Below are 25,878 nucleotides of genomic sequence, written 5' to 3'. Positions count from 1 at the left end.
AAAAAAGTTAAGTTTCTGAACATTTCCTTAGAAACAGCTGAAACAGCCGAATCATCAAAGTTGGAAGATTTGCTTCTGTGAAACTACTATTGGAAAAATAGTATGAATCTTTACGAAAACTTCTTGTCGGAAGACATATGCCTAAGAGAGGCAACATTATGTGATGGACATCTAAAACTGTGAAACAATGCTTGCAATATTACATCATGTATTTACTACAGTGTTGCAGATTGAGAAACATTTTCTAAATTGAGTTACTTGTTTCTTATTTGTCCAGTAGTCCTCAGTAGTTATGCAGACAAAAATTGAATTTTAAGCCTAACGTCAACTTAAATGAAGTGGAAAGTTTTTGGCTACACATCCAAATGAGTTGTGGCGTTACACTGTTCCTTCGACTTACTCTGATGATATATTACTTTGCTTCTTTCTTGTATATTCATATTTATCACTTAATTCAAATTGAAAATAGGAATTATATTGCAATAATAATTTTGTATATATTTTGTTATCATTTTGTGAATCAGTTTGCCTTTTTACCTAATTTGATTGATTATGTGGTTTCTTGAGTTTTGGGTGTGTCAAACAAAATGTCAGATCAGAATTACACAGGCTGTAAGTTCTCTTTGGATAAGAAATCATTGAAGGAAAACATGGCATGTATCATTAATAATGATAACTTTAGAGCTAACCTCAACACCTTCCTGTTTGCTAGCTGCTATAACAGTGTTTCAAGCCTCAATCCTCTCTCCTTTTGTATTTTTTCTGATGCAATTTCAATGAATAATTTTACATTAATAATTTTCTTTATACATCCTTGTATCACTTTGTGCAACCATTCATGTATCATAAATGTACATTATTATTCTTATTCTTATTAATATTAATAATATTATTATTATTATTATTACAATGAGTTATTTACTATATCCCCCTGTCAGTATACATGGTATATTTTGTGTATTTTGTGTAAGGTGTCTATTATACATTTTTGAAAACAAGCCTATAGTTTTGACAGGTCAGACTGAGCATTTCGTCCAGCCGCAACCCGACAGTGAGGCTGTTGAAACTGATAGCAACAGAGGTTGTCAATAGGTCGTCAGTATCTAGTCAGTAGCCGGGGGGGCCATAGGGATCTTAAGCGTACTAGCTGTAACTAATGACAGTGTCACTTTCAATTTAGTGGACTGTTTGAAGGCAACAGATTCTGTGACATTGAGGTTTTAATACCTGTAGGTATTTTCAGATATTCAAGGCTTAAATATATAAATGTATGTCTGCAATTTGTCTCAACGTCAAACAATATTTGACAGGCACTGTTAATTGTTAATGTTTTAAAAAAATATATGTCATTTTGCATCTTGACATGAGGTGATATCACATTCTGATTGTGAAGTTTGTGACACTATGTTATCCTGCTTTGCCACTGTTTATACCATGTGTACCCTGAAGTCATCCTTGTATTTAATGACTGAGTCATATTCTCTTAGTTGTTGACATGTAGAAAATGAAATAATGGAACATTTTCTCATATCAAGACCTACAAAAATATTATTTGTTTGATATATTATCAACAAAAATTAATATTCATTTTGTCAATAACAGTTCTGTAAAATTTGTTACTACAAAGTTATAATCATGATAATCTTGACAAATTTGCTTTAATAAATTTGATAAAGTTAGTTATAAGTTAAACCTAAGTGAATACTTATCTCAAAGAAATACAAGCACATATCATTTCATTGTTCTTTCAATAATGTTGTGTCATTGGCAGGTCTTATCTTGGTCTATGTTGCAATGACCCTTTACATAGTGTATTCATTGAGTCAACACACACTATTGTAGTCAACAACTACCAGGTATGTCATGTTTCATTAGGGTGCCGCCAGAAATCTTCCCTCCCACATTAAGCTGACACACCGTGATATAACTGGAATGCTGTTAAAAGCGGTGTTGAACACAACTCATGTTTCATAATGTTCTTCATCAAAAGAAATAACCAGACTTGTCTTTGATGCATTCCATGCCAGAATAGGTTTGGAGTACCCATGCTTGTTGTAAGAAAAGACTAAAAGTATGAGTGGGTGGTAATGTCAACTCCGATGGGAACAATCATTGCTCCTGCTTTCACCCATTCTTAGTTTGGTGCAATCAATTTCTTGCAGTCTGTGCAAGAAAGTTTTAAATCTACTGGCCCGGAATTGTATCTTGGAATTCTTTTCAGCAGATTTTACTCTTAGCATATGGACCAGAATCAGCTGAACTAACTTGACCGAAATAAAAGTCATTAGACTCTGGCTTTGGACCAGCAGCTAAAGTCAGAATGTATTTTACATGTCCTCATGATATATGATAGCTTGAATATTGCGGAGTGAAATTTAAAAGACTATTCATTATGATTATGAAAGTAAATTTCGTAATTTCTTTTCCTTTCACCACATTTGACAACTTAATCAACTACCATCAGTCAAAACAAAAGAAACATCAAGTGTATAAGATGTAATAAGAATATTACATGATGTTTTTGTCCAGCACTTATCCTCAACCAAATCCCATGTCAGGGTTGTTTGTTTAGCGGTAATTGAAATGATCCGTTAATTCCCTTCCTCTTGATGCCGTCTCTGACGGTGATAATAGCCCCTCCTGGAGCCCTGCTCCCCTGGGACCATTGGCCACGCCCCACTAGTTAGACAACCAGGTTACCAAATTTTAATTACTGGCGCTGTGAGATCTGGTTTTGTTGGCAGTGGAGCATAATGTCCCTTGAGTTGAGTGGTGTGCACTTGTTCCGCTCCACAAAGTCATGTGTGGAAGGGGAGGGGGATTATTGGATGCAAATGTTAATTTTCAATTTATCAAAATGATCTAAAATGTGTGAAGTACTTTCATGACTGATTTGATTGATTTGTATTTAGTGTTTGACATGATAAGAGACAGTAGGCATGCCTTTATAGTTAAGTTAATGTTTCATTGGTGGAAATGTTATGAGATACAAACTATTTTATATTCATGAGTCTAAGAGATGGCATGGCCAGCATCAATATATTTGTTGAATAGTGGTATTGCTAGACGTGTATACCAAGGAGTTATCTAGGATTCTAGACTAAGTGCATTTAGCAGGTAAATTGGAATGTTCAAAATAAGGATTTGAAAATTTATATATTAACATTACTTTTTTTGCAGTTGTATAAATATTAAGCATAAGATCAGCTTCCTCTATTATCATGATAATGGTCCTGCTGTCAATTGAACATCACCTCCACAATGCTGTAACATCAGTAGTTGAACAACATGAATTAGGGTTATAATTTCCAATTTGGAACTGTTTACTGACATAATCAGGATAGTGTGATAGGTAGTCGAAGTATCAGAAATACAAAAGATGGACAACTTCATCCAAATTCCCAGTAGCCTAAGGGGCTTGAATTCTCTGTGCAGTTGTGTCCCTTGATCTTTGGTTCAAATCTCCGACTTGCCTGGATTAAGATTTGTGGTTGCCATGTGGCTGTGGGTTTCACCAAAGTGGTAAACGTCCTGTGTCACTTCCTCCTTTCCTTCCACGCTGACCTTACATTTTTATAACTGAAACAATGTTTATAGTGGTGTGAATCCCAGCTCACTCACTCACTATCTCTTAAGAGTTTATGGGGCGGTCGGGTAGCCTAGTGGTTAAAGAGTTCGCTTGTCACGCCAAAGACCCGGGTTCGATTCCTGACATGGGAACAATGTGTGAAGCCCATTTCTGGTGTCCCCCGCCGTGATATTGCTGGAATATTGCTAAAAGCGGCGTAAAACCATACTCACTCACTCAGTCACTGAAGAGTTTAGACTAAGTTAACTTGGCATAAAGTGACACCAATACAAGACAAGGTGCATGACCATTTTGTATTGACTGGCTTGTTATATCCCTCTTTCATACAGGATTAAGTGTATTTCTTTCCGTGCATTCTCTTGTAAAACATTCTTAGAGTTTCTGAGACAAAAGTGTTTGCAACAGTTACAAACTGTGTGTAACTTGAAGTACATTTCCTGGTATGTCATGCTGCTTGCAGGGCTGGTATACCTTATGTGATCAAATTAATTGTCTATTATATATTTATTTTGACAGTAATTAACAGTAATAAATTAACACTGTCAACATGGTCAAACAATGTCAAATAATATATTTTGTCGTTTCTCTGAATATAATAAATAACACATCAACTGCTGACTTCTTTTTGTATTTGTAAATAAATATTCATATTCGTTACCCTATATTCGTGATACGTATCAAATTCACCTCAGTGTATTCTTTGCACCCCCAGACTGTGCATCAGTCAGTTTTATTGACTCCAGCTTCCATTTTTTATGTTTCCCCAAAATATTTTCCATATTGTGAAGTGACATGTATATGATGAAAACTCAGTTTTAAACTTCTTGCAACCATGAACAAAAACAGATATTTTTAGCATTTGTTTTGACTGGTAGGTTTCCCGTGTACAAAAGGAATACACCTTGAGGAACTACTCTCATTTGTCGTACTGTTCACAATTACAACCTTTTTTACTGTGTTGTTTGGTGAGTCACCTACACACAGCATAATTAGTTTTGACTTTTTGAACTAACTTTTTGAAATATCGACCGCTGTCATATCAGACATAGACGACAACACAATCAGTAAAACGCAGATGTCTCTATACATAAATGCTTTTTATCTCAAGAACCGTTATTGAACTTTGAAAGACATGAGTTTTACAGATTTTGAAGCCTTGTTAAGCAGGCGGTGTCCAAGTTTTAACAACAGCTCGGAAATGGGCTCGGAAATAGCCTGAGCGTCTTTTTGTGAGGCGATTAAAGCATGTCGGAGTGTTGAAGGTGTATGGACACAAGAGCATCCTTTTGAGGCTCTCTGAGCGCCTGAGTACGGCTGGGTGTAAAAGCCCCTGGCTTTCCAGTCCCTTAGCCCAGCCGAGTGACAGAAAAGGTAATTGAATTATTGCGCCAAATGGAAGAGAGCTCGGAGGAGGGAGGGATGCATGGCCACAAACTCTTTGCCCAGGGCACATGTTATATCAGGCTCTGGGAGCTGGTGTGGGAGCTGAGGGATACAGCCACAAATGGGAGGCAAATCCTTCAAAATGACGGATGTGATGTAGATACGTTGTTAGGTGGGGTTTACGATGTGTTGGTAGAACTGGAGTTCTCAATCAGTTAAGATTTTTATGAGGGATATGTAGTACGCAGTTGTTGAAATGCTTTGATAGTGACTGGAGAAATCATGTTGAGCATTGTACTGATGAAGTAGTTTCTACTATTTGTAAGCTGTTTTGCTGCTGGGATAAGCTGTATTCAGATTAAGGAACGTTGTGATGCACATGTTGATATATAAGAGCCTGTTAGGGAGATGTTGAGATATGATTTGATTACTGTGTATAGAAGGACTTTGAAAGTACACAAGTATTGTTTGATAGTAGTAGATGACAGTAGGTTGAATGCATGATTGAAAATATGTGGTTATGTAATAATGTAGCGCAACTTTTAGTAGAGATTTCTTGTGAATATGGAAATGGTTTTGTCGCTTTTATTTACAAGGAAAGAGTGCCATGGCTGATGTGTAAGCTGTAAAAGTAGGTACACTGGTGTATATTCTATTGACTATTGATGCAGCCTAAGAAATCATTCCATAAGATAATGATATAGGCTTGAAAATGGTCAATACAAATAATTCAAACTGAGGATTCTTGGAAGAATACACAATAAAAAAATGTTCATTTTGTAATATGATGATAAGGGTCCGACTGTTTGATCTTCTGATGGGGATGGTGGTCTGGAATTTTATCGAAACAGATATATTGTTTCAGAAAATGCCTGAGATAAATATGCTTCAGATTGCTGAAAAAGAAGAAGATCGTTTGCAACAAAAGAATTAAAAAATTGCGAGGTGTTTTTGATAAAAAATTATTAGATTTAGCTGAAAAAATATCTAGCCTGCATACAAAATGTCAGGCATCCCCAGAATATGAAATGGTTGGTCCCTAAGTACCCCAGCTAGATGGATAACAGACATTGGCAGCATCCAGAAAATAAATGTTATGACCAAATCAGCATTTCAAACTCACTAAATGTTGACTTATATTCTTCTGAAATTCTTGTTAATACATAAGACAGAAAATGATGTCAACAAAACAATGCTTGTTCTTGAAAAAATATATTGTGGCATGGTTATTGTGTGTGAGTGTTGCACTGTCCTTTGATACCTTTGTAACAGTGTATGCCTATGTTGAGTGTGTAGCATTGTGTCTTTGTGCATTATTGCATGTGTCAGTAACTGTCAGGTGTGTCCTGTGTGCAATGTTGCATTATTGTGCAATCAAGTTTATGGTGTCTTATGCTTCCAACCTTGTGACACTGGTGAGGAGTCCTGTGTATTTCCTAGCATTTTGTTTTAGTTTCTTTTTAAATGCCTTTGAACAGTTATTCCTAGTGTTCATGTTTGACAAGAAGCCTTCTTTCTCAACTTTATTTCAGAACATATTTATAAGTCTGCTCCAATCAAGGTCATATCTGATGAAGAATTAGCTGTTGCAATTGACCATGGTTTACAACCAGATTATAATGATGATGGTTACATAGAATTCTATGAAATTAAACATGCCATCAAATTGGGAAGAGGGTTTTAAAGTACATGTATAAGTTGCAGTGGTGGGTTTAATTTCAATAATTGTGACAGTTTACTTTGAAACCTTGAATAGTTAAATATTGGGTTGTGAATGGAAGTGTTTTCTTGGATGTGCAACATGGTATCTTTTTGAGGTTTTGTCAATAAACATATTTATTATACTGTGATATGGGTATTGTTTTCATATGGTTAGGTTTGTAACTGTCTAAGGTGTTAGAGAAATAAAACAAGGTTATGTTTGGCATTGTTACAGAATGTTTGTGACAGAAACTTTTAAGGCTTTCATACAGTTATTGTGTCCTGGTTTGGTCCATAGCACTGATGAAATTAGTTTAATTTTTATTTGTTGCGGTCAGACTGGTTATTACTGTAACATTTAGTGTTAATAATTCAAGAAAGTTTAAATTCAGAGTCCAATGATCTAACACTATCAGGTGTAACACTATCTTTGGATTTCACACACACTACTGAACACGTTCCAACTTGTCCACATACACACCAGGCCCGTGAAGATCCGGGGTAGGATTGGTCTTCAGCAACCCATGCTTGCAACTAGGCCACTATGCTTGTTGTAAGAGGCGACTAACGGGATCGGGTGGTCAGGCTCACTGACTTGGTTGACGCATGTCATCGATCTCAATTGCATGGATTGATGCTCATGGTATCAATCACTTGATTGTCTGGTCCAGACTCAATTACTTACAGACTGGCATCATGCGGCCGGGTTATAGCTAAGTGCAGTATTAAACTACAACCAAACAAAGACACCAATGTCTGTTTATTACTTTTGGAACTGTTACTGTGAATGGAAAATGAGAATGTTTTATAACTGGTGCTAGTGGAATGCCTCTCCTGTTGTTAACACATCATGCAAGCTGTTGAGGTTAGTGCAAGTGGGCATACAAACTGGTTTCTGGTGGTGGTGAAATTAACATATACATTTGTATAGATAATCTTTGTCTTGCTTAGTTTTAACCAGTTTGTAGAAGCAACAAGATTGACAACATTCCCTTTTCAGCCTTTTTAACTGTCGCTTTTCATGAAGAATCTAGAAGCAATAAGTATGACATGTGCATGCCAGCAGTTGCCTAGTGGTTTTAACTTCTTTGCCCTTCTGTTTGGAAACATCTCCCTGCCCCATCTGTGCTGCATATACCCATCCTTGTGGGATCAACCCTAGCTGTGGTTACCTTATTCATTTATTTGTTCATAGTTTGTTATCAGCTATTGTGTGTCACTTCTAAGGGCTACTGGATCAACCAGTTACATATATGTCCCCTTGTGGCCCCAGTAGTCACACATAGAATGTCTGAAATATTATATCCAACCATTTGATATTCTGGGAACAGTTTGAGTTTTCACTAGCGATAGAATACTTTTTGGGTTACATACATGTATTCAAAATACATAATGCTTTTCTCTGAAAGGAGACAAACAGTTGTCCTCTCTTTTTCATAACATTTCCTTAGGACATCCAGCATAGCCATCAAGTAATTATTATTTTAAGTAAAACCTTAGGAAATTTTTTTCCAGTAATTTTGGAACAAAATATTTTTGTAAAAAAAATTCTCAGGCCCTTCCCAGAATCTCAAATGGTCAGACCCTAGTAACCAAACTGAATGATGGGATACAGTAACAACATCTAGGATCAACCCCAGTTGTTGTCTTGATCTGACTGAACACACACCATCATCATCAAACCCTTCTGAAACACATCAAAGGAAGACGTAATATTTTAGTCAGTCAAATGGATAACATGAAGTCAGATCATGATAACAACAGATGGGAAGTTCATTATTGAAAATTATTAAAAGATATTTTTTATAATCATAGTGGCCAAGGATGGTGAAATGATTGAGTAAGAAACTTATGAAAGACCTTTTGCCTACTTGATAAATGCATCCTTGAAATCCTAAAGCAGTAACCAGATTGTACAGAGGTCCAATTCTGATTTCAGTTAACAGACTGAGATTAAAGGTGAAGAAAAGATAACGCCTTTTTTAGACTTTGAAAGAAGATTTGTGACCAGTGAAGCTCAATCTGACAGCATTTTATTGGTTTCTTTCAGAAGCTAGCAACAAGGACAGCTCTGCACCTCCTCCAGAAGTGAAAGTGTTCACTGATGAAGAAATCTCCAATATCGTTGATGTTGTTTTAAAAGAAAATGATATGAATGGGGATGGGTACATTGAGTATGCTGAATTTAAACGTGCACAGGATAAAGAAAAGCAGAAGCCACCACCCACTGAGACTCCCCAGCAGTAAACAGCAGTTTGACACTCATCATTGTCCAAATACTGTTTGAGTTTGACAAAGTTTCTTTGAATGATTTGTTTTGTGGATGGCCAAAATGTCATTTGTAAAAGGTTGATTTGATCATTTCAGCTCAAAAGCATCTTAAATGTTCAGAATATTTGGATTTATTTTGAAGGATTTCAACAGACCAGACCTTTTTGGATATTGTTTTTGATATTATTGTTTGTATGTTGTAGCTGATTGTAAAGGTTATATTTGGTAGAGGTATATCTCACACCTAATACTAAACTAATGAATAATGAGTTTGAAAGATTGTTTGATTGTTAAGAAAAGTCATTCTTGTAATAATGCTGACACCATGAAGTTCCTTGGTACATGTGTCAGTGGAACTGATGAAGTGGAATGCTCAGTGAAATATTTTTGATAAACCGTTCAAATTTTGACTCAATGGTTGAACAGAATATCGATAGTTTGATCAAACATGGATTACATGAAATACATTTGGTCATTCTTGAGATGGAATTTTTACTAAAAGAAGTTGTGAAACTTGTTCCTTTAGAACATACAGTATTTTCTTCTATGGTTTTGGAGAAATCATTTAGGTTTTGGGAAAATCATTTTTATATGGGATAGAATAGGATCAACATGTTCGCTCCCTATGACACAGTACATACTGATGTTCTGGTTAGGTTTAATATGTGAATATGTCAGTAGTATTGTCTTTGGGGAATCTGTCTTACTTTTCATCAATAATTTGTGGCTGATGATGATTATATGAAATGAACACCTGGTGTCATGACTCATTTTTTCAGTGATCCATTCATATAATTTTCATCACTATTTTGCCTTTTATGCTCAGTTTAATCCGTTTCTTCAGTTAAGCAGATATTCCCTGGCGTTGAGGTTTTGAATTTACTATCAAACTGGTATCAGCTGTTCATAGAATTGTTGCCATATTTGTTATTTACCTTTCAAAATTTCAACAAGAAAATCAGTGTAATTCCAGTACTGTCATTTGCATTGCATCCATGATATATGCTGAAATTCTCGTTTTCTTCAGAATCTGTTTGTTGAAATGGTTCCAAGATGATCATTATTGTGTATCTGCAAACTTACATAATACTGCTTTCATTAGTTAGGGGGGGAGCAAAAATGGAAGTTTGTTCTTAAGTAAGTGTTTATTAACAAAGTGAGATACCGTGCTTGTGCAAAGGAATGGCTTAGTTCATGATCATGCTTTTTCTTATCACCATGATGGCAGATATGTACATATTGTCTACCTGGGCACTGAGCTTTAACACAAGAAACTTTTCATTGTTTATTTTTTAATATTTGGCCATACAAAATAATGGATGTGTTAATATGGGTTTGTGTCTTGTTTTTCAGAAGATTTAATTTTTTTTGCATGCATATTCAGGGCTTGGTTTAACTGAATAAAACATGCACCAGTGCAACCTATTACTGAAAAATGCAACCTACCGGTAATATTAAGTCAACATGCTCCAAGAGTATGTCAAAAAGTTCAAATTTGTGTCTAAGCCTTACTTGTCCACACAACATTAATCTTTGAACACTCTTATACGTCTAGGCTTTATATACAATGTACTATTTTACTAATCTCTGTGTTTCGTGTAATTTGTCATGCTGTCTAGGGCCTGACATCCTCAAACTGTGGGTACTTCAAAATTATGTGCACATGTTCCTCTACTATGTGTATTAAAAGTCGTGACACACTAATCAGAGATCGGAAATTTTGTATGTTAAGTGTAGTTTATGCTCTGATGTTTCAACTTTGAAAAAAATTTGGACCAGGGTGACACTTGAGTGTTTGGTGCAACCAGGTTTTCATATCAACATGCCCCTGGTGCAAGTTGAATGAAGCTCCTTAAATCGAGCCCTGATCTTGTTTTCTGAAGTTTGTGTCCATGTGTAAATGAGCTTTTAAGATTACTTATGAATTTGAATGACTGAGATTGATCCTTTGTAAATGATAGAGAATAGTCAACAAAGGAAGAATGATTAAATCAGAGGATGACATAAAGGGTCATACAAATTAAACAAATACACTTTATGTGGTTAATTTTTGAGTTCCAATTTGTCATGTTCAAACTTTATGGTCATGCCATGGTTTGCAATTATTTTGACAGTGATAGTAAAAAACTGTTTGTCATCTTTGTGTTTTAAGCATTTGCTTTTCACAGTGAAGTGTTCTATTCCTTCATATGTGCAATGTGTGATGTACTCTAAAACCTTGTTATTAATGCATGCAAAGGCAAGTCAAGTGTTTATCTGAACAAGCACAGAAACATATCATTTCTTGAATGTAAAACCCTGATCATATGTCCAGAAACATTGACTTCTTGGAGGCCTAAAGGGACAATATCATGTATCATGATTCACTAATATGAAGCTCCTAAATCTTGACTTTCACAATGAAGGGCTTTATCTGGACTAAGAGGGTGACTGATACCGTTTAAAACAGCATCAAGCCCAAGTGACTATTTGGTGGAAACCCTTTATATCTGGTTATCACTCTTCCTTTGTTGATGTTCTTTGTATACTTCTGGTGGACTTCACCAGGATGCGCACTGTCAAGAAGGTGCTACAGATCTCCATGGTTTTGTGGGTAGTGGGCTTGTTGTCATGTAGTTGCACCGCCAAACAAATTGGTCTTATTAGGATATTAATTCTGGGTTCCAGGTTAGAAGAGGTTCCGAGCAACCTGTGCTGGTAATAAGGGGCAACCAAATGGATCGGGTGGTCAAGCTCGGTGACTTGGTTGATGCTGTGGTCTCTTACCCGACAGCATGGATCACAATATAAGTTGCTCACAAGTCACTGGATTGTCTGATCCAGACTCGATTATTTACAGGTTGTTGTCACATAGCTGGGATATTGCTGAATGCGGCAAACAACAAACAAACAAAATCTATTAAGAGGGAACTGGATGACTTTTTCAGGCCTAATACCATCAAACCATTATTGATATTTGCTATCATATGATATATAAATAATGGATGTGAGAAAGGAAAGCATATGAAGAAACATTTTATGCCTGAAATACCTACCATTCAATCTCAAATCAAGGTAATTGAAAGCATGTATCTGCTTCAGTTTATGTCCTTTCCTTATGATCTTATATAAGGAGATAAGACAAGTCCCACTAGGGGAACATGAAAAGAATATGTCAGAACAACATAAAGATCACTGCACATTAGAATATGTTTGAATTGCACCTGACAGTTTACTTGTAATGAATGGATAATTTATGAATGCATTGTTACTTAGGTTTGCTGGGTGAACATTGTTGGGAGTGGTTTTGTGTTTGGGTCAGGTGATGAAGTTTATGTGATGTGCTGCTGTGCAAATGTGGACACTCAGAGTGTGAGTGTATACCAGACTATGAATCGTTGATTGTATGTGCCTTTCAATGTCAAATTCATCAAAAGGGATGTTAGATTCTGATATTACTCTTGAACTTGTTATGTTTATGTGTGTAACTGTCTTTTTACAGCTGTTTTAGATGCTTTTACTTCATGGTAGCATTTGTATAAGATCTCAACACTTGTCCATCATAGATGTCACTAAGCTTCATCCTTATTTCTCTGTGAAAACATCAGTCAGCAGTTAGTTTTAATGAAATATCAATATCCTTGTATGGGCATTATCATGATCAAGGCCAATACAATTTTTGAAAAATAATTAGTTTTCATGAAACCATACCCTGGGTTCAAATATGTGAGGTGAGGTGAAATTGAGTTTAACGTCGCATCCAAGATTATTGCACTTATATAGCAACGTGCATGCCATGTGTGTGTGGCTGCTTGTACTAGTCCGGACTGATGCTGATTTATAGTGCCAGCTCACTGAGATACCATGCTGCAGTTTAACATGAATACCCCACTCAGACACAGTATACTGACTCCGAGCCGACTAGTCCTTTTTTAAGCCCATAATGCCGAGCGCCAGACAGGGTAACAACAAGTACCATCTTTTAACGTCTTTTGGTATGATGCGGTCGGGGATCAAACTCCGTACCTTCCGCTGGCGGTTTCAAATATGTGAAGGTCAGAAGTGTAGTAACTATTTTAATAAAAAACCTGAAACATGGTCACGTCTTGTGTTCAAGATCATTTGAGGAAAAAGCATTTGAATAAAACAATATTTTGATTTTTGATTCATAACCCTCCAAACACTACTTAGTTTCTGGTCTTTTCATAGGGCCAAACTGATACAAGGAGACAACTTTATGTTTTGTGACAAGCACATTTGCATGATTCACCAACACAGATCCAAATGGTACAATTGTAGTTATTTATTAAAATTACCTTTTCATACATGTTCCGTAGAGGGATGTCTCAAATGCATATGACAAGCCTGAAAGACCTTATGATTTTCATTTTAAGTGTTATGAAAACAATTACAGGAGAGCTTTAGTGCCTGGGCACACATGGTGAGGAACCCTCTATCTGTAAATGTAGGAGAAATTTAGATTTTATTTCTATCTTGATACTTTATGATATTTCCATGACATGGATTTCCCTGATATGATGTGGTAATATTGGGTCGTTCTTTGAATATTTTGTGAAGTGTGTTCCATATGTAGTGCAATTAATGCTAGACACCTGCACGTTGTGTATGCTATATGCATCTTACACAAAGAGGAAGGCATCTAATCAAAAGTGAAATCAAAACTGTACATATACAGTAGGCGTAGTTTAACACGGGGGAGTACAAACGCTCCCTGTTTAGTACATATGTGTCTCTTTGATGTGTACAACATATTATGTTGCTCATATAGTTTTGATATTCCATAAACATATATTAGAGTAATTGCAAGCAGGCATCAAATTCCAAGGAACCGTTTTGATATTCTAGTATCCAAAGAAGAAGGCAAGTTGCCAAAATGATGTTATGTTGTTATTACCAATGAATAGGAATCCCACAACTTATACCAAGTGTCTCATGGGTGGAGGGGTTGCTGTGATAAGCTGACTGGTGATGCTTCATCAGGCTGATGACCCAGGTTTGTTGATTCCCCACATTTGTGTGTGTGGAATCCATTTAATATAATATCTATTTTATAGATAGAATGTCTGGAATATTGCTTAAATGCTTAAACCACTACTCACTCACTGATAGGTTGTTATGTGACATTTGCACTCAATTTGGATAGCTTGATTATGACTATTATATTGTGATTTCTTTTTAAAGAAATGTTTTGCTTTTTACAAATGGACAATCCTACTACTACCAAGAGACCTCATTTCCCCAAGCTCTTTAAACATACTTAGACATCGTAAACAATTGGTCTGTTTAGATTGCATATAATGAACACCAAAGATTTACAAATTCATTGCCATCATATTTTTTGGTCATTTTGGAAGTACATGTGAATTTACCAATATAGTCTCCAAATCATTTTATCATGGCACCACTTGGCAAGTGGTGTACATTCACAAATTGCTAAATATAGAATTAAGTAGTTTTCCTCCTCATTTGTATGTGATTGCCACCACTGTGTTGTGTTTTTCGTCAAATGGAATCTGTTTCGTCAAATAATAGAGCCTGGTTATTTTCTGGCAATGAACGTCTTTCGTAATAGAGCATTTCTCAAGTTTTAGGGTGTCACTACCAGTTCAGATAGTGCATACCACATTTTTCTGTATTAAGTATCGGAACAGAGACTCCCAGAGACTTATGTCATCTTCATTTAAAATCACTTTGTTAATCCTGGAGCTCATACTGTATGTCATACTATTGAAGTGACCACCAAGTCCCGGCATCATACTGTCAATGATACATTCACGATATTCCAATGTTTTAATGTAGTTATTGAGTTACGGGCCTTTCATTTGGATGGGTGGTGGGGGTATTTTTCTGAAAACGATTATTTGCTCCAGAAAATATGATTTGTTCTCAAGTTTTACCCCAAAATACATTGGTCTCTGGATATACTAGGTTTCCTGAAAAATTCTGAATTGGTTTTGTCCTTTCACAGACACAAATTACATGTTTTGAAGCAGTGACTGAAAATGTCCTGTCTCCAATACTAATCCCAGCCCCATCCTATACACTGCAGAATGTTCAGTGTACAGGGGCACATAGGAAATTCATTATGATGCTGTAATATTACATGGAATATGCATGGATATATAAGAGTTTTTGTGGCTCATTTGGAGTCAACTCAGTCACAGCCTGTTTGGTGCCAAAGTCAATATATTAATCAAGTCAATATACCTGTATTTTAATAACCTTTGATACTGATATTTCTACTAAAAACATTCCATTTCTGAATACTTACTATTATCAATGTAAATAATGATATATATATATTTAATTCTTGCTACCAGCGAAGCTTTGAAGTGAAGGATTTAGTCATCTGATTTGTTTTATGTTGTTTTATTTGTTTTTATATGAAGAAGTACTTTTATTATGTACATGGGAAGTTGTTTAAGTCTAACTTACATCTGTTGTAAATCCAGCTGAGGATAATATATGTTGAATGCTTTGACATTACTAAAATTGCATTTTCAACATCAGTTAGTACAAGGATTGTTTGTCTTTGAGAATGGGTTTCACTATTACATACTTTGCATCTCAAACTTTTAGAAATCTATTTTTAAAAGTTAAGATTGTCATATTTGGTGAATAAAATGTTGACACAACATCTCGTCATGTTATGATTTTCTTCATTAATTTATTATGTTTAACAGCAGAGGAATAACATGGAAGCTCTTTTGAGCTGTAGAACATAAGGTAGAAAGTATACTAACCATTTGCCATGAACTTTCAACAACGTTTTTGGTACAGGCAATGTGATGAACAAATGTATTTATGAGATAATACACTGCACTGCTTCTTTAGCTTTGAATATCTAGCAACACCAACTAAGCAAATATCTTTTATCTATTTATTGTAGTTTATCCTGAAAAACTAGAATTGTTGAAAATAATTTTTCCATTTTGGGGGAATATGACCATACATGGATATGCTGAGGAGATGTTATATCAACTTGACTTTTAACCCAATTTTTATTGAACATATTTCCTGGAAGGAAGATGGCATATTCTTACTACTACTTTCATTTGTTGTTACTAGGACTGTGTATTGCCTGGCATTTCAATTGCGATATATTGTGATGTTTAGGTGTGTGTTGTGACACTTATTAGAATATATTGCCCTTCTTTTTTAAAGATCAAAATAGTGCCTTGCTTTTTAGCCTTTTGAACGGGGCGATCTTGTAGTCAAGATGCTTGGCCGCCAATAGTAGAGCTTACTCAAGTGCGGTAACTCAGGGTGTATAAGACACTGTATTCATCTGAGATCTGCTGTATGAGGAAGAGTTAAATTTATTTTTCACTTTTGACAAAACCTACAGAAATACACTTATTTACATATGTTCTCAACATACAAACACATTTAGATCATATCGCAATATGGTTGAAGGTTTGTGACATGGTTTCCTGGTGGACAGACAGTCTTGCATTTAACTGCTGTTCAGAGATTAAACCCAACTTTGTCCACAGGTCAGTTTGGACTATAGCTTGTGGTGTGTTTATGTCATGTGGGTTAGATTTTGGGAGTAAACAATAGATTTTCACTTCTAGAATAGTCTAAGTTGGCTGTTTTACAAATTTTGTTAAATGCTATGATAAAAAACACATATGATTTTTGTCAACTCCAGCATTACATATTGATTTCATACTGAATACCTGAACCTGATACTTCTGAGAATATCCTCTATTTGGAAATTAGGGCAAGGGTAGAACCATTTAATAGAATAAAGATTTAGTTCCTTAAAATTATGTTTGAATATGTGCTTTTCACATCTCTTAACTTTTCTCTTTAACACCCATAAGTAATAGTTCAGATGTAGTTATACCCAAGGCATATACCCAAGGCAGAGTTCTATGAAAGTCATCCAGATTCTTGCATACAACAGTGTGTTCTAAGTGTCAGATGTATGAAACACCGAATCTGCTGCTGTGATGCTTAAAGGGCAAGTTCACACGGAAATGAACCATTTTTTCTTGTACTTTTTCCACATTAAAAGTGTTAACATAGAAGTGTCATAGACAAAAATATGAAAATATCATATTTAATTAACATATTTTTTGCACTAAAACGATTTATATTTTTCACATTTACCAAGTGTTCTATTTCCATAACAAAAACACCATGGCTTATGCCCCTTGCAATATGACGTCATTGGTGCCAATTGATAAACATTATGACGTCATCATGCTTTGTTAGAGCCGCTTCACGTGGTGTAGGTACAGTTTTGTGATTCTAGCATCTCAGATGCCAGCCAGAATTGTGTTATGCTGAGTCACCACTGCGCCGGAGTGTGTCGTAGACCATGTTGTTTTACCGCAAACTGGTCCTTGATATCTTTTGCGTTGAGAATAGACAGGGACCCAGTTGAATTGGCACCAATTACGTCATAATCTAAGGGGGATAACTCAGGCCTATTTTGCTCGTAAAACGAAGGCCTCATAACGGCATATCACTTTCGTACTATTGTGAGCTTCCTACTTTCACTGTGAAAAAAAATGAGTGTATATTTTCAAACACAGATACTAACTAATTCTAAAATTGCTTTTTGTTTAGAAAAAGAAAGAAAGTGATTTTTGCGTGTACACTTCCCCTTTAATCGTTTTTAAGTCTCTTCATATTTGCATACGTATTAATCTTCTTTATCAGTCTGTCTTGAAATGAAGAAAACAGTGATCAATCAATATTATTTCAGTTCTAAAGAAATGCCATGGAAGGTAAAATTTAACAAATGTCCTGTGTATCTTTCAGAGGGTGAAGCACTAACTGGAAAACGGAAACTTAGTGATGATGAAATTGCAAAGATTGTCGATTCTGTCTTGGATGATGATGACTTGGACCATGATGGTTATGTAGAGTATGTAGAGTTTATTACCGCTCAGAGGAGAGCCAAGCATGAAGCTGACAAGGCAGTGCCACCACTTACTGCTCCAACAGACAATGGACAGGTACAGCAACAAGAACAGCAAGTCCATGTGCCACAGGACCAGTCCAAGCAGGACGTTGTTGACCAACAGCAACAGCAACGGCAAAATGAAATGCAGCAACAACAGCAGCAGCAGCAGCAGAATGAGCAGCAGGTACAGCAACAAGAACAGCAACAATTGACTCAGGATCAACATCTATCTCAGCCACAACAGGCACAGGGACAACAAGGTTCACTGGAACAGCAGCAACAGCAACAACAACAGCAGCAGCAACTACAACAGCAGCAACAAGGATCACTGGAACAGCAGCAACAGCAGCAGCAACAACAACAACAGCAGCAGCATCTACAACAGCAGCAAGAACAACAGCAGCAGCAGCTGCAAAATGAAATGCAGCAACAACAGCAGCAGCAGCAGGTACAGCAACAAGAACAGCAACAATTGACTCAGGATCAACATCTATCTCAGCCACAACAGGCACAGGGACAACAAGGTTCACTGGAACAGCAGCAACAGCAACAACAACAGCAGCAGCAACTACAACAGCAGCAACAAGGTTCACTAGAACAGCAACAGCAGCAGCAGCAAATTCCTGTAGAACATGTTCCCGTGCAACAAATGCAAACTCAAGAGGGAGAACATGTACCACTTCAAAATCAAGTTCCTTAGTAATAAGTAAATATCACTTGTGACTTTTTGGGAATGAGGTCAACCATTTAGTTTCACACAACATTTCATTTTCAATGAGAGGAATATATCAAATGTAGTTAGATTTGTCCCAATATTTTCTGCTGCACATATACCTTGAAAACCAAATTGTCATTCCTTTCATGAAGTATATCATGTTTTCTGTCTTTAGTTTCTACAAGTGTTTTGTTATTAGTTTCTGATGAATTTCAAAATGTTCTTGTTGGTGTAAATAATATCATTTTAATAAGATATAAAATTACTTGTTTGATTTATGTTGCAACTGAAGCATGGGTTGTTTTATCGATGCATACATATACAGTAAGGATGCATAATATGTACCCTTTATATGATGTTTTCTGTGCTCAGTATTTTTTATGCTTAAGAAGTTTATACTACTTATATATGTTTTCACAACCGTCCAAACATTTAACAGTCCTTTACACATATATGTTTATGTAAGAAAGCACTGGTTGGTGTTGACATGAACATACTGATGGTCATAAGTTGAAGAAGCAAACATGCTTTAGTCACTAAGAAGAAAGCTCCATGAACCAGGTCATCTTCATATCTCAACGAAATAAATAAAATAATGGTAACCTGTATACACAGTTATCCGCAGTCTGAATATTTCAGTCTTAGTCTGGTGAATGTATCCACCAATTATTAGGGCAATGACCACTTTTTTATTCTGTGGACACAGAGCAATAGAATCAGTGCAGTGGGAATCTCGTGACAATGTCGCCAACTTTGCCCTACAGACAATACATGAGATTTATGTAACTTTTCACTATAATTCAGTATTTTAAATTTTAGCTCACATAACTTAAAGTTATTTGAGCTGTTTCTCACGTGTCAATTATTCATCGTCCATTGAGTGTCAACCATCAGAAACATCTCATCAGAAACCAGAGGACCAATGAAGCTGAAACTTCACATATTTCCTCTCAATTAAGATGACGCCCTAATTTTTTCATGAGGTTTGACACAACCAGATTGTTTGAAAAAGTTATGATATTTGGTACATTTGTAAGTAATGCTGTGTCTAAACATGTTCTGTTTTTTGTAATATTTAAAATTTTTACATTTGCACTGAGACCATACTGAAAGCTGAACATCTTTTGGACTTTACTCCACAGCAGGTGAGCTACAGTACCTGTGGCACAATGTTTCAATTTGAGACCATTGGTATATTGGTGTCAACATATTTCTGTATTTGTCTCCACATTTACATTCATTATATATGTATTGTCTTCTTGAAGTTTAACATTTGTTACACTTTGACATATACCTGCTTACATTAAAACTTGTCAATAATATCTGAAGAAAACAAGATAACAAAATTATCAAATCCATTGAAATGGTAACTACTGACAAGTTTAAATCATGTCCATCTACCTCTGACAAAAACTTGTCTTTTTGTTAATACTTGGTATGTCCTCTGTTATTGTATGAAGGGATTTGCTTATACGTGTTACCAAGGTTACCGTACTTCATTTTCTTGATTTATGAATTTCATCCAATGAGGCAGGATAGTACAAAAACAACAATTATCAGGGTTTATTGTTGGTTAATTTCACTTAAACAGTGATGGAAACAAAACTTGAACAAAACATCGCATTTCCAATCAAAATGTTAAGCATTCTGATGTTGAAGTATTTTGTTACTTCCATGAAACGGGAGTATGAAATGATCTGGCTTTATTGTTATCAGTTGACAGTACAACAGATGCGATGCCCTGTATTGGTATTTACATATGAGAGAAATGGGAGTCATTGTGGTTATCTTATTTGGTAAATCACAACATTTACAATGTATGCAATACCATTGATCACTGATGGCAGAATAGCATTTGTCATTGTCAAGGCAGTGTATAATATGTAACTATTGACATTGTACATTATTTATTGTCAGTGGCAATACTTAAGGTTCAGTGTATGTGTGTATGATATACAATATATATGTCTTGTGATCCACTGACAGTAACATCACACCACATGCAATAGAAACTGATGTCATTGACAGTAGGGCCATGACTCCTGTGTAGTCAATGGAAAGTCAACACAGATAATTTCTTCCTTAAAATTAAACTAAATATTAATTGTCTGCCAAACGACGTAATCCACATGACTATATATACTAGCAGTATCACAACAAGTTATGTCATGAAAGATCCATTATTTAGGATTGTTGTTTCTTTTTTAATAGATAACAAACATTTTGACCATATTCTGATATGCTGTAATTCGTGTTGGTCTTGAGTTAAAAATAACTGGTTCTGGCATTTTATTAGTGTTCATAAAACAGTAATAACTTTAAGCATTATATTGTATAACATAAAGCTGTATTAAGTATTTCTACCCAATTTATACCATGATAATGGTAAACTCAAAGCAATTCAAAGTGCAATAGACCAGTAGTTGTACATATCAGTTTTCTTGTTATACAAATGAACTCACTGTCAGATTGGTCATGTTGGGGGTAAACATATGTACACCTGGGAAAAAGTTAAGTAAGACTCCATTTTAAAATATTCTGAACTGATTACCGGTATATTTTTTAAATATCTACATATGACATTGATCTCATTTTGAAAAATGTCTACGATGCCACTGACATCTGATGAATATTTGATACAAGAATATTGTATGTTCCTTTCAGATGGTCCCTAAAACTGGGTCAGTATTCAAATATTATGCAAAGAAGGAGATGAAGCAATTGAGATGGTAGTCAAATTAATATCACCATGGAATGGTTACAAAAAATGTGTCATTACATAACCACTTTCGGTTTTTGTATGTCAATATGAGTACCCAACTTTGTAAACAAAAACAAATATGTTTCATCAGAAAATATATACATCATACCATTTTAGAATAAAAGTCGATTTCATTTGGAAATATGGAGTGGTGCTAAATTAATTCCTTGTGTATACTAGTATATGTTTACTTATAGCAGTCAATTAGGTGATAAATATCCTAAACATGTTCTTTTTGTTGATGTATCTCCATTTGATTTCCAACGGTGTTAGTAGTTTACATGGAATTCACATAAGAACAGTGTTGTTGATATAAACGATGACCTGACCGGTCTGGAGAACTGAAGGTGCCTACCAACAAGTATTCCTCGAATTTTTTAAGACTTTTTTAATAAATGACTTGACCTTGCTACTTCCAAAGAAATGCTTTCTTATAAATACATTCATACACAACCCCTATAGTTAGTCAAATTGGCACTACACATTATTTGAAGTGGTTGAAGTCGTACATCTTTTGGTAAATCTTTTGATTGAGTAAGGGTGGACGGATAGCCTAGTGGTTAAAGCGTTCGCTTGTCACGTCGAAGACCCGGGTTCGATTCCCGACATGGGTACAATGTGTGAAGCCCTTTTCTGGTGTCCCCCGCCGTGATATTCCTGGAATATTGCTAAAAGCGGCGTAAAACCATACTCAGTCAGTCAGTTGTTTGAGTAAAAATGGGTTATTTTTGTCGATTGTTATTTAGTAATTAACACCTTCTTTTGTGCATTTGTCATGTATTTGTTCTTTGAACAAGGCTTTTTCACATATCAAATATGCCAACTACACTTGTGAAACTAGGAAACTTATCTGAGTATTTAACTGATGGTGGTATTATTGAAGCCTGAACAGGTTATGGATACACGCTTGCCTGACGCTCTTGATTTCTAGTGTGCAGTTTTAACACAGTTCAAGATATATCTCTTAGAAACGTTGTCCGAGTTGTGAAGTGTGGCCCGTCTCTTTCATTTGTTGTTACTGTCAACGGAAACACAATCGAATTATACTGCTTTCGTTTCCGGAACATATGCGAGAAAATGTTTTTGGAGCGATTTCTACCAAACTTTGATCAAGTGTTCATTTTGTCGTGCTTTAGTATCAGTTGGCAATAGTTGATACATGATACTACTTGTATAGATTGAAGTCTCCACACTTCATTGTCGGTGAGTGGAATCTTAGAATCTACTCTGTTATTATCCTATGTATTTATGCTCTTCTGGTGTCCATCCAAATGTGAAGTGAGGTGAAATGGGGTAAAACGTCGGAATCAAGATTTTAGAACTTATGTAGCGACGTGTTTGATTGCGTGCGTGTACATCTGCTTGTTCTAGTCTTATGCTTGTTTATGGTGCTAGCTCACTGAAATATCCTGCCCCAGTTTGACATTGATACCTCCACTCAGACACTACAAACTGACTCCAAACTGACTACTAACTGACTTGTTTAATCGCCTTAGTACCTAGCGCCAGCGTTGGAACAACAAGTACCATCTTTTAACGTCCTTTGGTATGACACGGCCGAGGTTCGAACCTCCGACCTTCCACTCTTGGGGCAGACGCCCTATCCGCTTGCCCAACCAAAATGCCAAAAAGCTGTATAATGTTGTTTGTCCACAGTATTTAGCAAACATTCCGTTCTATAACTGAAATACACTTTACTGTGTCTTCGCTGACTCGTTTGAGATCTGTTCCGGATCTTCTCATTCTGTTGGTCACCCGTGAAGATCCGGGCTAGAACAGGTCTTCAGCAACCCATGCTTGCCGTAACATGCTACTATGCTTGTCGTAAGAGGTGAATAAGGGGATGCTGCGTTAAATAACAAACAAACAAACAAACAAATCATTCTGTTGGTCATTGTTTTGTCGACTCCGGACTCGTTTATTCGTTGACATTACACAGACATGAAGGTTTGGTACCGCGTTGAACACAGGAAACTCTCGTTACCATTTAATTTAAGCAGCCTATGCTTTAGGTATTTAACGCTAATAAAACTTATATCTTGAATATTAATTTTCACAAGTTCAGTATCATGTGTCGTCAAGAATGTATATCGTGTGGGCGATGCTATAATGATTTTTTTTAAGGGTAATGTGTAACCTTTGTATATTCCATTGCAAGAAATGACTAACTCTTCAATGTTGGAATATCATGGTATTAACGTAGAATATATACAATAAATGGTACTAAAGGGATTTATTCAAGTAGATAATGAACTATGCATATGCGTCCTTCTTGCCCCATGTATATTTCATTGTAACGAATGAACATTCCGTGGGTGTGATGTATTGCTCATGACATGTCAGAAAATAAAGTATTTTGTTATCGTTATTTGTGAACGTTTGTGATTTATATAACGAAACACTATGTAAACGCACTGCAATATAGAAATGATGAGAGTTATATTTTACCTCGGGTTTCTATGGTAAAATGTTATGCTGATTTTGGTCCCATCACTCTGGTAGCCTTAGAAACGTGAAGACGTTGGCTCCAAAGAAAAGGATACGGCATTAACCACATATGTATCTCTAAATTGTAAATGCACCAAACATAATTTAATTGAAATGTTGCTTGAAACGAAACTGTTGCTCTCCAATCACCGTGATATAGAGACATTGCTTTCAAAGCGTGTTTGTTGGCATGGTAAGAATCGATCAGGTTTCGATATTGAATTTCACCCTGCGCCCCGTCAACAATACATCTGCATTTATTCAAATGTGTGTCATTTATATGTCATTTACATTCCAATTTGATTTATATTACCGATGTACGGATGAGAAGAATGAATGAGTGAAGACACCGGATTGTTGACCGCTGCGTAAACCATATATTCACTCATTCATATTCCAGTTATTACACGGCGGATTGAATGCCGTCGTGTCCAGGTAAGGCAAGTATGTTGTTCTTGGCACCCCTTCCATAGGGACACGTGGCAAACAAAGTCACACACTGTATCCACCTGTATCCATAGTCTGTTATTATGACAAAGACCGCCCCCGTGTCCAAAGACGTTGAAAGCTCATACTAGTACTTGTTACCCTGCCTGGCGCTCGGAATTCAGGGAATAACGCAAGGATTGGTGGGCTAAGAGTCTGATTTTAATCTGTCTGAGTCGGGTATCCATGTTAAAACAACGACATGGTATCCCAGTAGTCTCACACAATAAAACCGACATTAATCCGGAATAGTACAAACAGCCACCCACACATGTCTATGTACGTCGCTATACAGGTGCAATATTCTTGAACGCAACGTTAAACCTCATTTCACATCTGCTTATGGCATGCAAGGGGTACTGGGTTCATCTGTGCCCGGGTCGTTATACAAGATGAAACCAAATTAACTGCAAATATATTTATATATGATATAATTGTAACCTCGATTGTCCCTTGTATTATATCACTATCCTATCCTTCATGCCATAGCTTCGTTTTGAGTCCGCTTCAAATGGCAGGACTAGTGTGCGAGACAAGTTCTGGGGCCCACTTGCACAAAGCGATCTTAGCGCTAAGATGATCGTAACTCCCATACTTTAACATAGGCTTACAATAGTCTCAGCACTAAGATCGCTTTGTGCAAGTGGGCCCTGGTCTCATTTTAGCGATAACAGCGATGGACAGACACACTCACTTAAAAAAACGAAGCTCTGGTGCGGACCTGGCCCAGGATATGTATCGTAATAGAAAGGACATGTAATGCACTGGACAATCGAGGATGTACATGCTTGGGCAGAAACAGGGGAACTCTTTTGTCATCGTGCATATAATGAGCAGTGAGTGTATTGACTCGCAGTGGACGTAACCGCACTGTTAAAGTTATCTTCACTTGAGTATCTCAACGAAAATACAAAGAAAGGCAACGGTAGGTTTCCTCATTTTATTGAGAAAGTGGTCATTTGAAAACTAGAACCGTACTGGTCGTCTACAATGTAGAAACTATGTGAACATTGAAAGACTTGAACATATAACATAATGAGACAGGATGCACGACATGTATGCACGGAGACAGGAACACCGACTAGCATGGAGAAACATCTTGTAGGTATGTACACAGAAACATCAGCCCTTTCTGTATCTGTTGGCATCATAGTGTGAAGGACTACACTGACGGTTTGTATAAACAATAAAGTACGTCTGTAATATATCAGAGTAAATGTATAGCATTTATGTATTTAAGCATAAAGGTTATATTTGACCAATTGTAGTTTTTCATGGACTAATCAAATTGTGCGTTTGTTTTGGTAATAGAAGAGAACAAGTTGGGAGGTCAATTTGAATCTTGTTCGAACAATTTGAATTGTATCTCTACTGTGGCAGTGTTATTAATGTAAGGTCACACCTGTTTTACTTGCTTTAAAGATTTTTTACAGAAAAAATCATTTTGTTTGGTTACTGCTCCAATACAGGTCAGCTGGTATTTAAAAAATGATAATGGTTTAATGTGGGAGAAGAGCCTGCAACTCTGATGTAAATCAACGGGAATACTGTTGTTCATCTATCCA

General features: G+C 36.2%; 1 protein-coding gene across 1 annotated transcript in view; it reads left to right on the top strand.

Annotated features, from left to right (window-relative positions):
* The window catches only part of LOC139444037 (GATA zinc finger domain-containing protein 10-like), a 31,870-nt gene extending 12,451 nt beyond the window's left edge, over positions 1-19,419 (top strand). The window contains exons 4-5 of the mRNA XM_071224940.1: positions 17,720-18,269; positions 18,435-19,419. Coding sequence (XP_071081041.1) covers positions 17,720-18,269; positions 18,435-18,564 — 680 coding nt within the window. The 3' untranslated portion in view covers positions 18,565-19,419. The remainder of the gene's footprint in view (positions 1-17,719; positions 18,270-18,434) is intronic.
* The last annotated feature ends 6,459 nt before the right edge of the window (positions 19,420-25,878 follow it).

The sequence above is a fragment of the Haliotis cracherodii genome, unplaced genomic scaffold (genome assembly GCF_022045235.1).
Source record: "Haliotis cracherodii isolate W230 unplaced genomic scaffold, xgHalCrac1.p SCAF_5, whole genome shotgun sequence".
Lineage (NCBI taxonomy): Eukaryota > Metazoa > Mollusca > Gastropoda > Lepetellida > Haliotidae > Haliotis > Haliotis cracherodii.
Note: the sequence above shows the minus strand (reverse complement) of the source record. Positions and strands in the feature narration are given on the sequence as shown.